Source organism: Macrotis lagotis, chromosome 1, assembly GCF_037893015.1.
Source record: "Macrotis lagotis isolate mMagLag1 chromosome 1, bilby.v1.9.chrom.fasta, whole genome shotgun sequence".
NCBI classification, from domain to species: Eukaryota; Metazoa; Chordata; class Mammalia; order Peramelemorphia; family Peramelidae; genus Macrotis; species Macrotis lagotis.
This window is the reverse complement of record NC_133658.1, coordinates 599,120,647-599,136,012: the sequence shown is the minus strand read 5'-3', so window position 1 is coordinate 599,136,012 and position 15,366 is coordinate 599,120,647. Positions and strand designations below refer to the sequence as shown.

The 15,366-nt window shown below is 37.5% G+C and overlaps 1 protein-coding gene across 1 annotated transcript in view; it reads left to right on the top strand.

Annotated features, from left to right (window-relative positions):
- The first annotated feature begins 2,213 nt into the window (after positions 1–2,213).
- The window catches only part of UGGT1 (UDP-glucose glycoprotein glucosyltransferase 1), a 106,467-nt gene continuing 93,314 nt past the window's right edge, over positions 2,214–15,366 (top strand). Inside the window, 5 exon segments of the mRNA XM_074214911.1 lie at positions 2,214–2,310; positions 2,313–2,395; positions 2,397–2,463; positions 2,466–2,576; positions 13,565–13,694. Coding sequence (XP_074071012.1) covers positions 2,226–2,310; positions 2,313–2,395; positions 2,397–2,463; positions 2,466–2,576; positions 13,565–13,694 — 476 coding nt within the window. The 5' untranslated portion in view covers positions 2,214–2,225.

Below are 15,366 nucleotides of genomic sequence, written 5' to 3'. Positions count from 1 at the left end.
CTAAAGCAAAACAATATTCTGGAGAAGAAAAGTCATAGCAATCTTTCCACAAACCTCAGACTTACCTACTGATTACATTTTAAAGTTACCTTTGGATTTATTCACTCATATTTTTTTTTCCAATTTGTCCAACTACCTAACTCTACTGTACTTCTCCTTTTCTTTTACCAGCACCTTTTTTTTTTTCATGCCTGGAAGGTCTAGATTTAGCCCTACCCTTAGTTATCATTCAATAAATTTTAAGTACCTACTATGCTACAAGTTCCAAAAGCATCATTATTAATTCATGAATATGATGTTTCTTGGTAGAGGATCCTGTTGTCATAATTATTTTTCATAGGTTAACAGATAACGTTTTCTTTATTATACAATGCAGATGACTACTAAACAATTTTCCTTATTTTCCCACAGGGTTTCCATAGGAAAAAATTGCTAGCCCAGAAAAATTTCTTTTTCAGCCTAAATTATTTTGATTCTGTAATGAAATCAGACCCCATCTTCCCACCCAACCATCTTCCACAATCCTTTCCTTAAGCCTCATAGAGGAAGAATTAAGTATTAAGTCAGGTGACTGGAATTCTGATCTTGATTCAGTTAAAAAAAAGTTTGAGATGAAAAAATAATCTAACAAATCAGGTTCACATTTTTGGAGGGAACCTGTGTGGTACAGTGGATAAAAGGGGCTGATCCCTGGAAACAGCACCTAAGTTCGAATTTGAGCTCACTTAATGGTGGTGTAACTCCGACTGTCACTTATTTCTTTCTGCTGGAGACAGAAATGGCTAAACCATTGCAATATCTTTTCCAACTCAGACACACTGAAGCAACAATAATGTAGAGTGTGGTTCTCAGACTAAATTATTTTAATGTCATCCTGTCCCAATGTATTTGTGTGTATCTCAATCACTAAGGACCAACCCCTTCTCTCAACCTTTATTGCTTATTTTATTTATTTATTTTTTGCAAGGCAATGGGGTTAGGTGGCTTGCCCAAAGCCACAAGGCTAGGTAATTAAGTGTCTGAGGCTGCATTTGAACTCAGGTACTTCTGACTCCAGGGCCAGTGCTCTATCCACTGCGCCATCTAGCTGTCCCTATTGCTTATTTCTTAACTCTGTCACAGTCATTTCTTTTTTTGGTCTTAGCTTTCCTTCTAGTCTTGAAAACTTCTTAAAAGCTGGTTAAAAACCAATACTTAGCCTGGCTCTAATGGAAGAGTGGGCCTGGGCAAATACATTTTTATCTCTGATCCTCAGCTTTACTTGTAAGGATGTGTGGCCTTCTATCAAACTCTTGCGGTGAGGGAAGTCCATGCTATCGTGACTGTTTCATCATCCTGAGTCTCTCCACTGCTGATTTAGCAGGAGTTTGAGAAGAGTAGCTTCTGAGTTTGGCTGTACTCAACTAACTTCCACCTAAAAGAGGCACAACATTGACCTTGTTTGTAGCATAGTTTTCAAAAGAATGCCAGTTCATTTCCCTTTTGTGGCTTGGAAATACTCATTCCACGCTCTGGATGGCTGTGAGAAAGCATCCGCAAATTAAAAACAAAGCCTTGGTCACTACACTTCATCTAACTGGAAATGCTGATAGTTGGAGGTGGGAGTTTTCTTCCAATTGATGCTATTTCTCTCCTCACTTCCCTTCCCGCTGATTCTTCATCTTCCACATTCTGGAAGCTGCTTTTGCCAGCCCTCCTTCAGGCCCTCTGCAACAAGCCCTCATCGAAGTTGCCCAGACCTAGCTTGTACCTGGTGTTGCCTCTCCCTTTGGACTGCCAGCTCCTAGAGGGCGGGCATGGTCCAGGCGCCTGGCACAAACGCTTTACAAGTTGCCCTAACTTGACTTTATCCTCACCCCGGGGGGATAGGAGCTTTCATTTTGGAGAGGAGGCAACTGCAAAGCCCAAGGCGCTCTCGGCACGGGGGTCAGAGGTCGGCCAAGGAGGGGCGGGGAGGGAGGCCGCGTAGGCCAGGAAGCCTAGGCCGCGCTGTCGCAGGCCTTGGTAGAAAACCTCGCGAAATCCTGTAAGCTGAGATGATTCCACCCCCCCCCCCCATAAAAATGCACGTGCTTAATAACTGCCTAGCTGCGTGGCCACTCAACCCCATTTACCTTGCAAAAATCTAAAAAAAAAATAAAAAAATGCATGTGTCGGGAAGGGAGCGCAAACACCCGCGACTGCGATGAAGCCGCCAGCAGGACCCGGATGTTCCCGGACTGCCGATGGCGGCCGAGCGACGCTCTGGCCCGCGGGGGTCCCGCGCTGCCACTCGATGGCCGGAAGCCGTGCGGACATGCGGAAGCGGAAGTTGGGGGATCGGCGCCCCGGGTTGTTTGCCGCTGTCTCAGGCCAGCCTCGGAGAGCAGCCGGTGCAGCCGGACGGGGCAGAGCGCGGGGCGGGACGGGACGGCGCAGAGCGGGACGTGTCGGCCGCTCACTGGAGCGGTAGCCGCGGCGACTCCCGCCTCCCCGGGCGCCGGCGTCGTCGCGGGCGGAGCGTGAGCCCAGCTCCGGGATGCGCGGGAGGAGGGAAGGCGGCCGCGCTGGTGCCGCAGTGGTGCGCCGGGTGACAGGTACCGGAGAAGGGCGGCCGGAGGCCGGGGCGGAGCGGGCCGGGCCTCAGTCTATTCTCCCTGTGGAATGGGCGTCGCAGAGGCTGCATCTAGTGGGGGAAGGGACGAGCCTGGCGCGAGCACGCGCGCCCCGGGCTGCGGCCGGGGGGGGGGGGGGGGGGGGGGGCGGCGGATCCTGCTTGTTGGGTCACCTTGAGCGTGTCCGGCCTCGCCCTGCCTCAGTTTCCCCAGCTGTGAGCGATGACTCCCCACCCCTCTCCCGCTTCTGGCGGGAGGGAATGACTTCCGGGCAGAGCACCCCGGGGGCGTCTGGAGCCACTCGCAGGTAGTTGTGCACCGCTGTCAGCACGTCTTGAATAATGCAATCCCTTCCAGGGGATCGATATCTGCAGTTGGAAGTGCATTAAAGGCGGGGAAAGCTCTCAGCGACGTTTCTGGCTTCTTTAAGGCCTGCACGGCACCTCTGTGCCGCCTTTGCACACCGGAGAGGCTTGTGAGGCAGGTTATTCGCAGAGCAGCAACCTGAGTCGAACACAGGTGAAGGGACTTTTCCAATGCCACACGGATTGGAAGTGTCCGAATCTCGGTTTGAATTCAGATCTGACACCAGGTCCATCCCTCCATCCACTTCCCTTATTTTAAGACCAAACTTTAGAGAAGCAGATCGTGAGTGGCAGAGGTTTGCCGTCTCTATCCTGTGGAAATGAGGAGGCTTTAAAGAAAAGCTGGGGACGCCTATTGCTTCTTTAATCCCATAGTTTGTTAGCCAGATGTTGGATAATGAAGTTTCATTTTCATATTCCAGTGACCTGGCAGAGGCTCAAGGTCTTGCACTGCCAAGCGGAGTAATTTCTGTAACCTGGACTTATCTGTTGAGTCAGACATACGCTTAATAGTGTTTTGAATCTTTTGCCACGTTTAGAACTTAACATACCTTTTCTGTGTGTTTCAGGTTCCATATTATTAGTTCATTAAGTACAGACACAAAGGAAGATTTTCACTCTGATCACATTGAGTGGGCCAATTTTAATCAGAGTGGCCTTATAAAAATTCCTGAAGAATTTTTGAAGGCTTATACTTGCATCTTTTAATAGTGATTATGTTTCCCATTCTTCTTCAATGTAGTCTTTAGTGATCTATATTACTAACAGTTGTCAATCTTTTAAACTCAACAAACAGTACTTTGTACAGTATTTGAATATATTATTTTCAGGTTTTTTTTTTTACAAGGCAAAATGGGGTTAAGTAGCTTGCCCAAGGCCACACAGCTAGGTAATTATTATTAAGTGTCTGAGGTGGGATTTGAACTCAGGTACTCCCTGACTCCAGGGCCGGTGCTCTATCCACTGTACCATCTAGCTGCCACTGAATATCTTATTTTCAATTGCCTTTAACACTTATTTGTAGAAATGCTATGCGTGTAACTTTCATTTTTCATTGAAATTATAAAGCATCTTAATAAATGGTTGTTTCAGGCAGTGGTGCAGTGGATAGGTGGTGGCCCTGGAGTCAGGAGCCTGAGTTCCTTCAAATCCGGTCTCAGACACTTACTACTTAGCTGTGTGATCTTGGGCAAGCCACTTAACCCCATTGCCTTGCAAAAACTTTAAAAAAAAAAGTGGTTGTTTCCTCGTATTAAGATTCCCCAACAAAACAGATTTACCAGTTAAATAATTGTTTTAATTTTTATTCTCAGAAAACCAAAATTGGAACTTAAGAAATAACTTTCACTATAGTGTTCTCTTTCTTTAGCTTTCCTCATCTATGCTGAAACCTAGTTAATAAATAGATGAATCTAAGTTGTATCTGCCTGTTTTGTCACTATTGTAATATTAAATTTTTTTACTACTGTTTTTCAAGGAATTCTGAAACATTCTCCATATTATTATTAACTCTATTAAAATAGCTGTTTATATAACACTGGCCTCCAAAGTCACTTTTAGCTCTAAATTCATGATTATAAGATTTCTTAGGATTCAGAAAGGTGACAGGACAAGTTAGAGTGTCAAAATTCATCCTCAGTTCTTATTATTCCATATCTAAATGAACTTTCCATCTCTATCCTCATTATAGTTCCCTGTAACATTAATAGTAGGAAGATACTTCTTTCATTTTACAGAAAAAAAAATTGAACTGTAGACCAGTATTCTAGACAAAGTAATCTATCTATCTAGGCCCAGAGTTTCTCAATGCTTTGCATTTACTAAACTCTGCCATTGTAGCATTCTCAATCCTGCTATGCAACTTATTGATTGATGAGAAAGCTTTATGTTTCTTTTATTTTTTAAAAAATTTTTAGGTGTTTTTGCAAGGCAAATGGGGTTAAGTGGCTTGCCCAAGGCCACACAGCTAGGTAATTATTAAGTGTCTGAGACTGGATTTGAACCCAGGTACTCCTGACTCCAGGGCTGGTGCTTTATCCACTACGCCACCTAGCAGCCCCTGAAAGCTTTATGTTTCTAGAGCTTTTGAGAGGACAAAAAAAAGCTTGGTTTTGTTTGCCAAGCTTTTACTGTATGTTGTGTGTGATAGTAGGAACTTCCCTGTTCTTTACCTCCTCCCTTAAAACAGATTTTTACTGACTTTGTTGGAGAGTCAATAGTAGGGCAATCTCTCCTCTGAGAAACTTTACTCTGTAATTTTTGTATCGATTTCTTTTTTCCTCCTCCCCTCTTCCTATTTGAGTTAATTAAATGACTATTTTTATTATAATGCCAGAGAATCTCAGGGTATAAACTTTATATAGAATTGATAAGCTATAGATTTGCAGACTTATTTTCTTCATTTGGAATGGCATAGTTTTAAAGCATTAACACAGTTTTATTCCAAAAGGCTGTCCATTTTTCATTTTTCTCATATTTCCCCCCCTTAACCCCAGACCCTGTCCTTTCTTGATAGTTTATTCCATTTCTATTCTCCTTCCCAATGTTAGCACTCCTAGTTTGAGCTTCCTTTTTAAAATTTCTTTGGATTGTCTGTCTCATTTGACCCCTTCACTTCGGGTCATAACTGCTCATCTCTTAGTTTTTTCCAAACTTGTCTCATTTTGCACCAGTCCGTTCATTGGTTCTCTGTCAGGAAGTAGGTAGTATTTTTCATTATGAGTCCTTTGGAATTGTTGTGGGTCATTATGTTCATCAGAATAACTAAGTCTTTTACAGATGATTATCTTTATAATATTGCTATTACTATGTAGATTTTTCTCATTCTGCTCACCTCACTTTGGTCAGTTGATATGTCTTCCTGGGTTTTTCTGACACCATCCCCTTCATCATTTTTTAAAGTTTTTTTTAAGTTCTTTATTTCCTCCGCCTCTTCTTTTTTTTTCCCCCCAAGGCAATTGGGTTAAGTGACTTGCCCAGAGTCACATAGTTAGGTAATTATTAAGTGTCTGAGGTCACATTTGAACTCAGGTCCTCCTGACCCCAGGGCAGGTGCTCTATCTACTGAACTACCTAACTGCCCCTCCTCCATCATTTCCCCCCACCTCACATCATTTCTTTTTTCTTTATTTTAAAATTTATTTATTTTGAATTTTACAATCCCCCCCCAATCTCGCTCACCCCCCCCCCAGAAGGCAATCTGTTAGTCTTTACATTCTTTCCATGGTATAATATTGATCTAAGTTGAATGTGATGAGAAATCATATCCTTAAGAAAAAAAATAAAGTATAAGAGATAGAAAAATTACATAATAAGATTTTTTTTTTAAATTAAAGATAGTAGTCTTTGGTCTTTGTTCAAACTCCACAATTCTTTCTCTGGATACAGATGGTATTCTCCATTGTAGACAGCCCAAAATTGTCCCTGATTGTTGCACTGATGGAATGAGCTAGTCCATTAAGGTTGATCATCACTCCCATGTTGCTGTTAGGGTGTACAATGTATCATGTAAATCCTTCCAGGCTTTCCTGAATTCCCATCCCTCCTGGTTTCTAATAGAACAGCATACATATACCACAGTTTATTAAGCCATTCCCCAATTGATGAACATTCACTCGGTTTCTAATTTTTTGCTACCACAAACAGGGTTGCTATGAATATTTTTGTACAAGTGATGTTTTTATCCTTTTTCATGATCTCTTCACGATAGAGATCCTGTAGTGGTATTGTTGGATCAGAGTGTATGCACATATTTGTTGCCTTTTGGACATAGTTCCTAATTGCTTTCCAGAAAGGTTGGATGAGTTCACAGCTCCACTAACAATGTATTAGTGCCCCAGATTTCCCACATCCCTTCCAACCTTTATCATTGTCCTTTCTGGTCATATTGGCCAGTCTGAGAGGTGTGGGGTGATACCTCAGATATGCTTTAATTTCCATTTCTCTAATAATTAGTGATTTAGAGCAGTTTTTCATATGACTATGGATCACTTTGATTTCCTCATCTGTAGACTGCCTTTGCATATCCTTTGACCATTTGTCAATTGGGGAATGGCTTGTTTTTTTTAAATTTGACTCACTTCTCTATATATTTTAGACCTATACAGAGTCTTTTGTCAGAAATATTGTAAAAATTGTTAACCAATTTACTACATTTCTTTTGATCTTGGTTACAGTGGTTTTGTTGGTACAAAAGTTTTTTTTAATTTAATGTAATCAAAATTACCTAGTTTGTTTTTAATGATATTCTCCATCTCTTCCTTGGTGAACTACTTCCCTTTCCATAGATCTGATAGGTAAAGTATTCCTTGATCTCCTAGTTTGCTTATAATATTGTTTTTTATCTCTAAATCCTACATCCATTTTGACTTATCTTGGTATAGGGTGTGAGATGTTAGTCTAATCCAAGTTTCTTCCATACTAACTTCCAATTTTCCCAACAGTTTTTTATTGAAGAGAGAGTTTTTATCTCAGTAGCTGAACTCTTTCCCCCTATCATTTCTTAATTTTATCACATACCTATTTTTTAACTTGTTCAGCTATTCCGCAGTTGCTGGACATTACTTCAGTTTCTAATTCTTTGCCACTACAAAAAGAGCTACTATAAATATTTTTTTTTCTAACAAACTGTTTTTTTTCTTTTTTCTTTTGATCTTTTTGGGGGTGTTGTATCAACTTTTTAAGATTACATATCCAGGCTTTCATTTCTGGGTTATTGTTTCCTTTCCATTATTCCAAGCCTAGTACAAAGTTTGAACATTATAGGTACCTTGTCCTTTGCTGAATTGAATCTTTTAAAGCAACTATAACTTAATTATAATATAATCTTTCTGGTTTCAACTAAGCTAGTTTTATTTTATGAAATCTAAATTTGTCATATGTTAATGACATAATTGACTATATAAATAACAAGAACAACAAAATTATGATGGTATCAGTAGATGCAGAAAAAGCTTTTGTCAAAATATGACATATTTCTGCTAAAAAATTAGGAAACACAGAAATAAATGAACCTTTCCTTAACATGGTAAATAGTATCTAAAACCAAGAGCTACCAATCAAATGAATTCACCATTTCCTTCTCCTGTTCCTTTTACAGATGATGCAACTGAGGCAAACAGGGTTAAGTGACTTGACTTGGTTAACACAACTAGTAAATGTCAGGCTAGATTTGAATTCAAATTCTCCTGTCTCCTGGGCTAGAGTTCTATCTTCTGTCACCTGGCTGTCCAAAAGTACATAGATTTTTTTTCTCTTTTGGCTCTTTTTTTTTTATATCCCTAGACTTTAGCACAGTACCTAGCATATAGAAGTTCTTAATAAATGTTTATTGAGTTGGATTTAATTTAATTGAATATGCAACAGGGCTAAACTGTCTTTTGTCACTGCATTTGTTATGGTACTTAGTAATGCTGACTATAGCAATGCAAGAAAAATCATTTGAGAGAATAAGCATGAGTGAAGAAGATTCAAAATTATCACTTTTTTTTAACAGATATAATAGTGTATTTTAAGAACCCTAGACAGTCAACTAAAATTTATTGAAACAGTATGTTAGGGCGGCTAGGTGGCGCAGTGGATAAAGCACCGGCCTTGGAGTCTGGAGTACCTGGGTTCAAATCCGGTCTCAGACACTTAATAATTACCTAGCTGTGTGGCCTTGGGCAAGCCACTTAACCCCATTTGCCTTGCATGAAAAAAAAAGAAACAGTATGTTAGCAGAATTGTAAAATATAATTTACAAAATCAAATTAACCTAATAATCTAGTGTTTGATAAACCAGAAGGTCTCTCCCCATTCCCTTAACTACAGGTCATTTTTTGACAAAGTCTCCTGGGAAAACTGGATTGCTCCATGGCAGAAATTAGGTTTAGCAACACTTACCTTATATCAACACAAACTCCAAAAGGACAAGTGATATAACTATTGCTTTTAAATTCTTAGCAACATTTGGGAAGTTTTTATTTTTTTTATTATATGGAGCATATTCTGAGATATCACTATGTCTATCTGAGGTGATATAAATGGAAAAATGCACTGGGGGAGATAGGTATTCTATAAATTAAGTAAAATTGATAAATATTTTATTTAAACAGTTTTTTAAAGTGATGTTTCTTTCATTTTCTCATGGGTTTTGTTTTCAGACATCTAATTTTGTCAGTGCTATCCCTTTTCATTTTCTTTTGTATTTATATTTTTTCCCTGCAAATTCTTTATGTAAACTGATTTCTAGCTCAGATTTTTCTTTTTTTTTAGAGGTTATACTTTATTTTTATTTTTGTACAAATGATGTTTTGTATACATTATTAAAATATTCTTGTTAGAGTAAATATAATGCCCCCTTCAAAAAATATAGACCCACATGAGCAATAAAGTAAAGAGAAAAAATTAAAATAAAAAAATAATAATAGGTGCAGCCAGGTGGCGCAGTGGACTGAGCACCAGCCCTGGAGCCAGGAGCATCAGTAGCTCAGATTTTTCAACATCTCAGAATATCTTTAGTCATTTCAAGGGCTGTTATGAAATTATTTCAGAAAGAAAAAATAATAAAAAGTATATACCATTCATTATTTTTAAAAACTTAGAGTGATAAATGTTAAAAAAATTATTAATGAAAATGTAATTAATTTTTAATTTATTGTATTATAGCATTAGAATTTTTATTTATGCATCCTGTCTCCATTTTGTAGAGTTTGTTTTTGTAGAATTTAGGTTTTTTAAATGAATATATATTAGATGCCTGCCACTTGAAGTAGGATACAATCACAAATACAGAGTGAGAGAGTGAGACCATTCCATGAGAGTGAGGGCCATGAGAGAATGAAGTCACATAATTGGTACTTCTTTGATGTTATGTCATCCTTGTGTAAAATAATTTTGATATGTGTACCACAAGTAAGCTGCTGGGTTGGGAGGATAGTTCTTACTGTGTCTAAGATCATGCTATTAGAACAATAAAGAATGACATATTTCTCCTCATTTCCAGTCATAACTATGTACTGGTTTTCCTTCAAACTTTTGTCATCAGGTGAATTGTTCTATGACCATGAAGATGAACCTTGTATGGGGAATGTTGATTTGAATGCTATTAATAAATTGTACCTAATTATGAGGCTATTCAGATTAGGGAAAATTACAGCAAGAATAATCTAGGGATATAACCTTCTTAAATGATATACTTTCTACAAAAATACCATTGTATAAAGAAACCTGTCTGAGATTCAGTATGCCTGTTTTCTAATCCATTCTCTTTATATGATTCTTAATTTATTTAATATTTCTCTTATTATTTTAGTTGTAAAAAAGAGTTTGGATTAGATTTTTTTTTTTTTGCAAGGCAGTGCGGTTAAATAACTGGCCCAAGATCATTCAGCTGGGAAATTATTAAGTATCTGAGGTGAGATTTGAACTCAGGTCCTCCTGACTCCAGGGCTGGTGCTGTATCCACTGCCCCATGCCCCTGGATGGATGAGATTGTTAGTCTCTAAAATTTACCTCTTTTATGTCACCATTGTATATCCATTCATTAAAGTTTTTTCTGATCAGCTTTGTTTTTCTATAGTCATTAAAATTCAAATAATGGATAAGGTGGCCTAACTTCATTGTGTACCTGATAATCCTTTTCATATTTGTAGCTGATATTTCATAGTATCCCTTTGAAATTAAGTGGTATCTAGCAGTGTGTGGGATAAAAATCCCACTTAAAAAAATATAGAGACTCCTCTGAACAAAAAAAAGATTTATTTTGGCTTTTCTCAAGAAAAGGGCATACTCCAAGTCTCACAAAGGTAGTGAAGATCAAGGAACTGCCCCGAGGTGAAAGTCAAGCAAGATTATTTGGCCTAACACAATCCTCTCCTCCCTAGCCCCCTCTCTTCCAACTTGATTGATTGGTTAAGGTTTTCAAAGTTATAATCTTTATGTGAAAAATCTACCCAGTAACAGAGAGAAAAATAAAATGTTTTCATAGAATATTGCCTCACTATCCAGATGGTGAGGCTATCAGAAGAAGATTTCTAATGACCTTTGTTGTCTATCTAAATGAATTAATGTCTGAGTATGCAAGGACTTCTTAGTACTTATCATCAAACAAGAGGAGGCAGTCTACTGTTCTCCCTCTGGAAATAGTCCACTGTTTCCCCACAACACAATTGGGAGGGTGCCTGGCTTGGAATGCAAGATCTCTCTCCCTCTTTCTTCTAAGAATAGTCTTAAGAGTAATAGTGTGTCTTTGTTTTAATGATTTTTAACCCTGAGAGGACTTCACTAGGAATATCAATTTGTAAGAGGGAATATTCCACTCAGCAGGAAGAAAATTCTTTTGTTAATGACCTCAACATGTAAATGAAAACAGTAGCAAAAAAGCCACTTCTTGATTTTTTTGTCTCAAGTTTTTCTGTACTCCTTCACCTGGTCCACCCTTAAAGTGATCTTCCTTTAGTAGGTTTGACTCTGTCTCTACTCTTTCTCTTTCCCCTAAGCCAATAACTTTTATTACTCCTGGAATCAAACACAAAAATCTTCTGGTTTTTAAAGCTTTTAAATTCAATTTAATAAAATTTTCTTAAGTGCCTACTGTGTGCCATTCATTCCTTAACCTAAGGGAGCTTACATTCTAATAGGAAAAGACAAACTGAAAAGGGGAGTAGGGAGGGCCATTAGGTAATACTCTAGTGCTTAGGCATAATGTTCCTAAAACCAAATGATGTTGCTTATAGAAAAATAAAGACTAACTGTTAAGTTCTGAAACTTTAGAGTCTTCTATATAGGAAGGCTTTGGAATCTTCTAGCCTTCCAGGTCGAGGGAAGCTGCAAGTGAAGCAACTGAAAAAGAGGAGCAATATGCAAACTGAGTCTGATAGTGTGATGAGGAGATTTCTGTTGGATCAGCTTTTCCTGGGTGAGGTATGATTCCTGGGTAGCTTCAGATAGAAAAATGGAGAGTTACTTGGAAAGTTCTAAGAGATAATCTGGCCTCTTCCTACTTTACTTACACTTTACTCTTCCTTCTCTCACCCTTCCTTCTCCCTGAGTTATTCTTTGATATGGAGACCTTGCCTTTTTGGCTATTTCTTGCACAGGACTTTTCAATGTCCTGATTTTTTCCCACATTCCTGGCATTTTCAATGGTTGTCCCATACTTTCTTCTCCAAGTCTCATTTAAAATAATCCTACTTCTCCAGCAAGCCCCCCCCCCCGTGCTAGTGCATTCCCTTTGATATTATCTCCAATTTATATACATATCTTCTTATAGATTTATGTTGTCTCCATTAGGGTATGATATCCTTGAGAACAGGGACTGCCTTCTTTTGTATCACTTTAAGACTTGGCATAGTGCAGGGTCCAAGTAGGTGCTTAATAAATGATTGGTTTTTGTTTGGTTTTTTTTTTTTAGTCCACTAAAAGTTCTCTGAACTAGAGAGAACTGCAATGAATTATTTTGGTTTTAACAAATAGTATGAACTATACATTCCTTCTTGGTAAAAAGATGGGAGATTTCCATTGTGGAAAGTTTCATGTTGGTTGGTTTTGTTTAATTGCTTTTCTTTCCTATTTTGAAGTACTTTTTGTTGGGTTGGGAGTGAAGAAGTTATTTTTTTAATCTTTTTTAAGTTATTTATTTACTTTGAATTTTACAATTTTTCCCTTAATCTTGCTTCCCTCCCCCTGCACCCCCTAGAAAGCAGTCTGTTAGTCTTTACATTTTTTCCATTGTATACACTGATCTGAGCTGAATGTGATGAGAGAAATCATAGCCTTAAGAAAAAAATCAAAGTATAAGAGATAGTAAAATTGCATAATAAGATAACATTTTTTTGTGTTTTTTTTTTTAAGTTAATGGTACTAGTCTTTGGTTTTTGTTCAAACTCCACAGTTCTTTCTCTGGATACAGATGGTGTTCTCCATCGCAGTTATCCCCAAATTGTGTCTGATTTTTGCACTAATGGAATGAGCAAGTCACTAAGGTTGATCATCACCCCCATGTTGCTGTTAGAGTTCTAGTTCTGCTCATCTCACTCAGCATCAATTCATGCATATCCTTCTAGGCTTCCCTGAATTCCCTTCCTTCCTAATAGAACAATAGTGTTCCATCTCATACATATACCATAGTTAGTTAAGCCATTCCCCAATTGATGGACATTCAGTTTCCAATTCTTTGCTACCACAAACAGGGTTGCTATGAATATTTTTTTACAAGTGATGTTTTTACCCTTTTCCATGATCTCTTCAGGGTATAGACTGAGTAGTGGTATTGCTGGATCAAAGGGTATGCATGTTTTTTCTGCCCTTAGGGCATAATTCCAAATTGCTCTCCAGAAAGGTTGGATGAGGTAAAGAAGTTATGTTAGGAAATGACTATTATTTCAAAAACTATTAAGTAAGATAATCTTATAAGATATATTTTAGGTTTGACTGTGTTCATTATTGGTCTTTTGTTGACCATCTTATAGGTGCTAAACACTACACTGTGTTATGTGCCACCCTTAGCAGCTGTTCCCTTTTTTGCCCTTTACTTTTATTACATTTTTCTTTTTAAAAGACTTAACATTCAAACTATAGGATTTAAAAATTAAATCTGATGAGTTTTTTTTTTTTTTCACTTAGGGACTAACTGCAGAATGGAAGTTCTGATTGCGCTGTGCCTGTTTATCTCCTCGGTAAAGGCAGATTCTAAGGCAATTACAACATCTCTTACTACAAAATGGTTTTCTACTCCATTATTAATTGAAGCAAGGTAAGAAGTATGGTTAGTTCTTAAACAGAAAATAATTTGGCAGTGGATGTACTATAAGGAATTATCATCAGAAGCATTTATTAAGTACCTTCTCAATATGATGTTCAAAGGAAATTGGTTACTGCTTTATGGAAGAAATGATTGCAGTGATGTGGCAGAGATGCTAATAAAATATATTAAATAAAAGTATTGAATAAATTAAGTTATTTCTATTCAAACAAAAGTTTAAAAAGAGTTTGTCAGTGACTCCTATTTGGAACAAATTTTCTGAGAAGATAGTTGATTGATAAAGAAGGTTAGAAAAATGGACAAGGAAGGCTATTGCAATATGAGGACTTGGAGGCATACTGTGCAAAACAGATTGAGTGAATCGAGTTAATTCCTAATTCTTAATTATGTTTAATTCCAGTGCTTCCTGGGACCCTTCCCTTTGCTCGCTGTGTCCTTAATCCTAAGCAGTATCATTAAATTTTATAGAAAGTCCTTTTTTTGATAGGAGTGAGCAAAGTGTTAAGAGAATTATAGGCATGTTGCCACTTTAGAAGGGCTCAGAATTGTGGAAAAAAGATTATAAACTTATTGTTGAGTATATTTTGATGTGATCATTATAATTTCTTCTCAACTTAAAGTTTAGTGTTATTTCTACATTTTTCCTCACAGATCTATATGAAGAATATGATAGTGATGAGAGAAGTAATAGATAATATATTTGAAGGTGTTTGAGACTTTCAAAATATAGGAGATGTATTAGAAGTTAAGTGTTCTTATAACGTTTTACAGATAATGCTCCATAGGACTTTGATGTTTCAAGGCATGTGAATTGGGGGTTCTTGTGAGCAAATTTTGATGCTGATATTTTTCCCTCCATAAAATAGTTATTGGGAAATTATGTATGTCTTAAAAATACTTAGAATTTTTCATTATAAAAAAGCTTAATTTCCTTTCTTTTGCTTCAGAATTTTCCCATCTTATCCTTGGCATAGTATAACCCTCATGCTCCCTAGATCAGCATTTTTGTCTTCTGTCAGTAGTTATATAGGCAGAGAGAGTATTTGGGACAAGTTAGTTTGGAAATTACTCTTTTTTTTGATGGAATGAGCTTTAATAATAGACAGAATAGACAATTGTCTCTCCATTATGATTAATTTCAGAACTTCAAGGAATTTCCTCCCTTTCATGCTTGTATCCTTCCCCATTCTCTCATGAGTATCCTAAATCCTTTTATCAAGGAACAAAATTCGGAAATTACTCTTAGCCAAAAGGCCGAGAAGTGATAGGAAATTATTCTTAATAAAATATATTTGTATAAGTGACTTATTTTAAGTTCCCTGGATCTTCTTGGCATAACTGCATTATTTCTTTTCTTGATTCCTTATATTATAATTTTAAGGCCTTTGTCTAGTTTAATTTTAAATGAGTGAAATTTACTAACATTTTGATTATAATCTTCATCACTATTCAGTTATCCAATGTTTATGATTTGCTTAAAACTTATGCTGGATCTGTATTTCATTACTTACATTTTGACTCAGTGTAGTAATTAAGATATGTCTTGTTAACCAATTTTCCTTAGAAACTTTAGAAAAAAAAGAAATTATAAAATATTGTGTTCCTGAGTAAGACATTTTTGCTTCTGAAGTGAACCTAAAAGCCTTTTTGATTTTGATTTAAA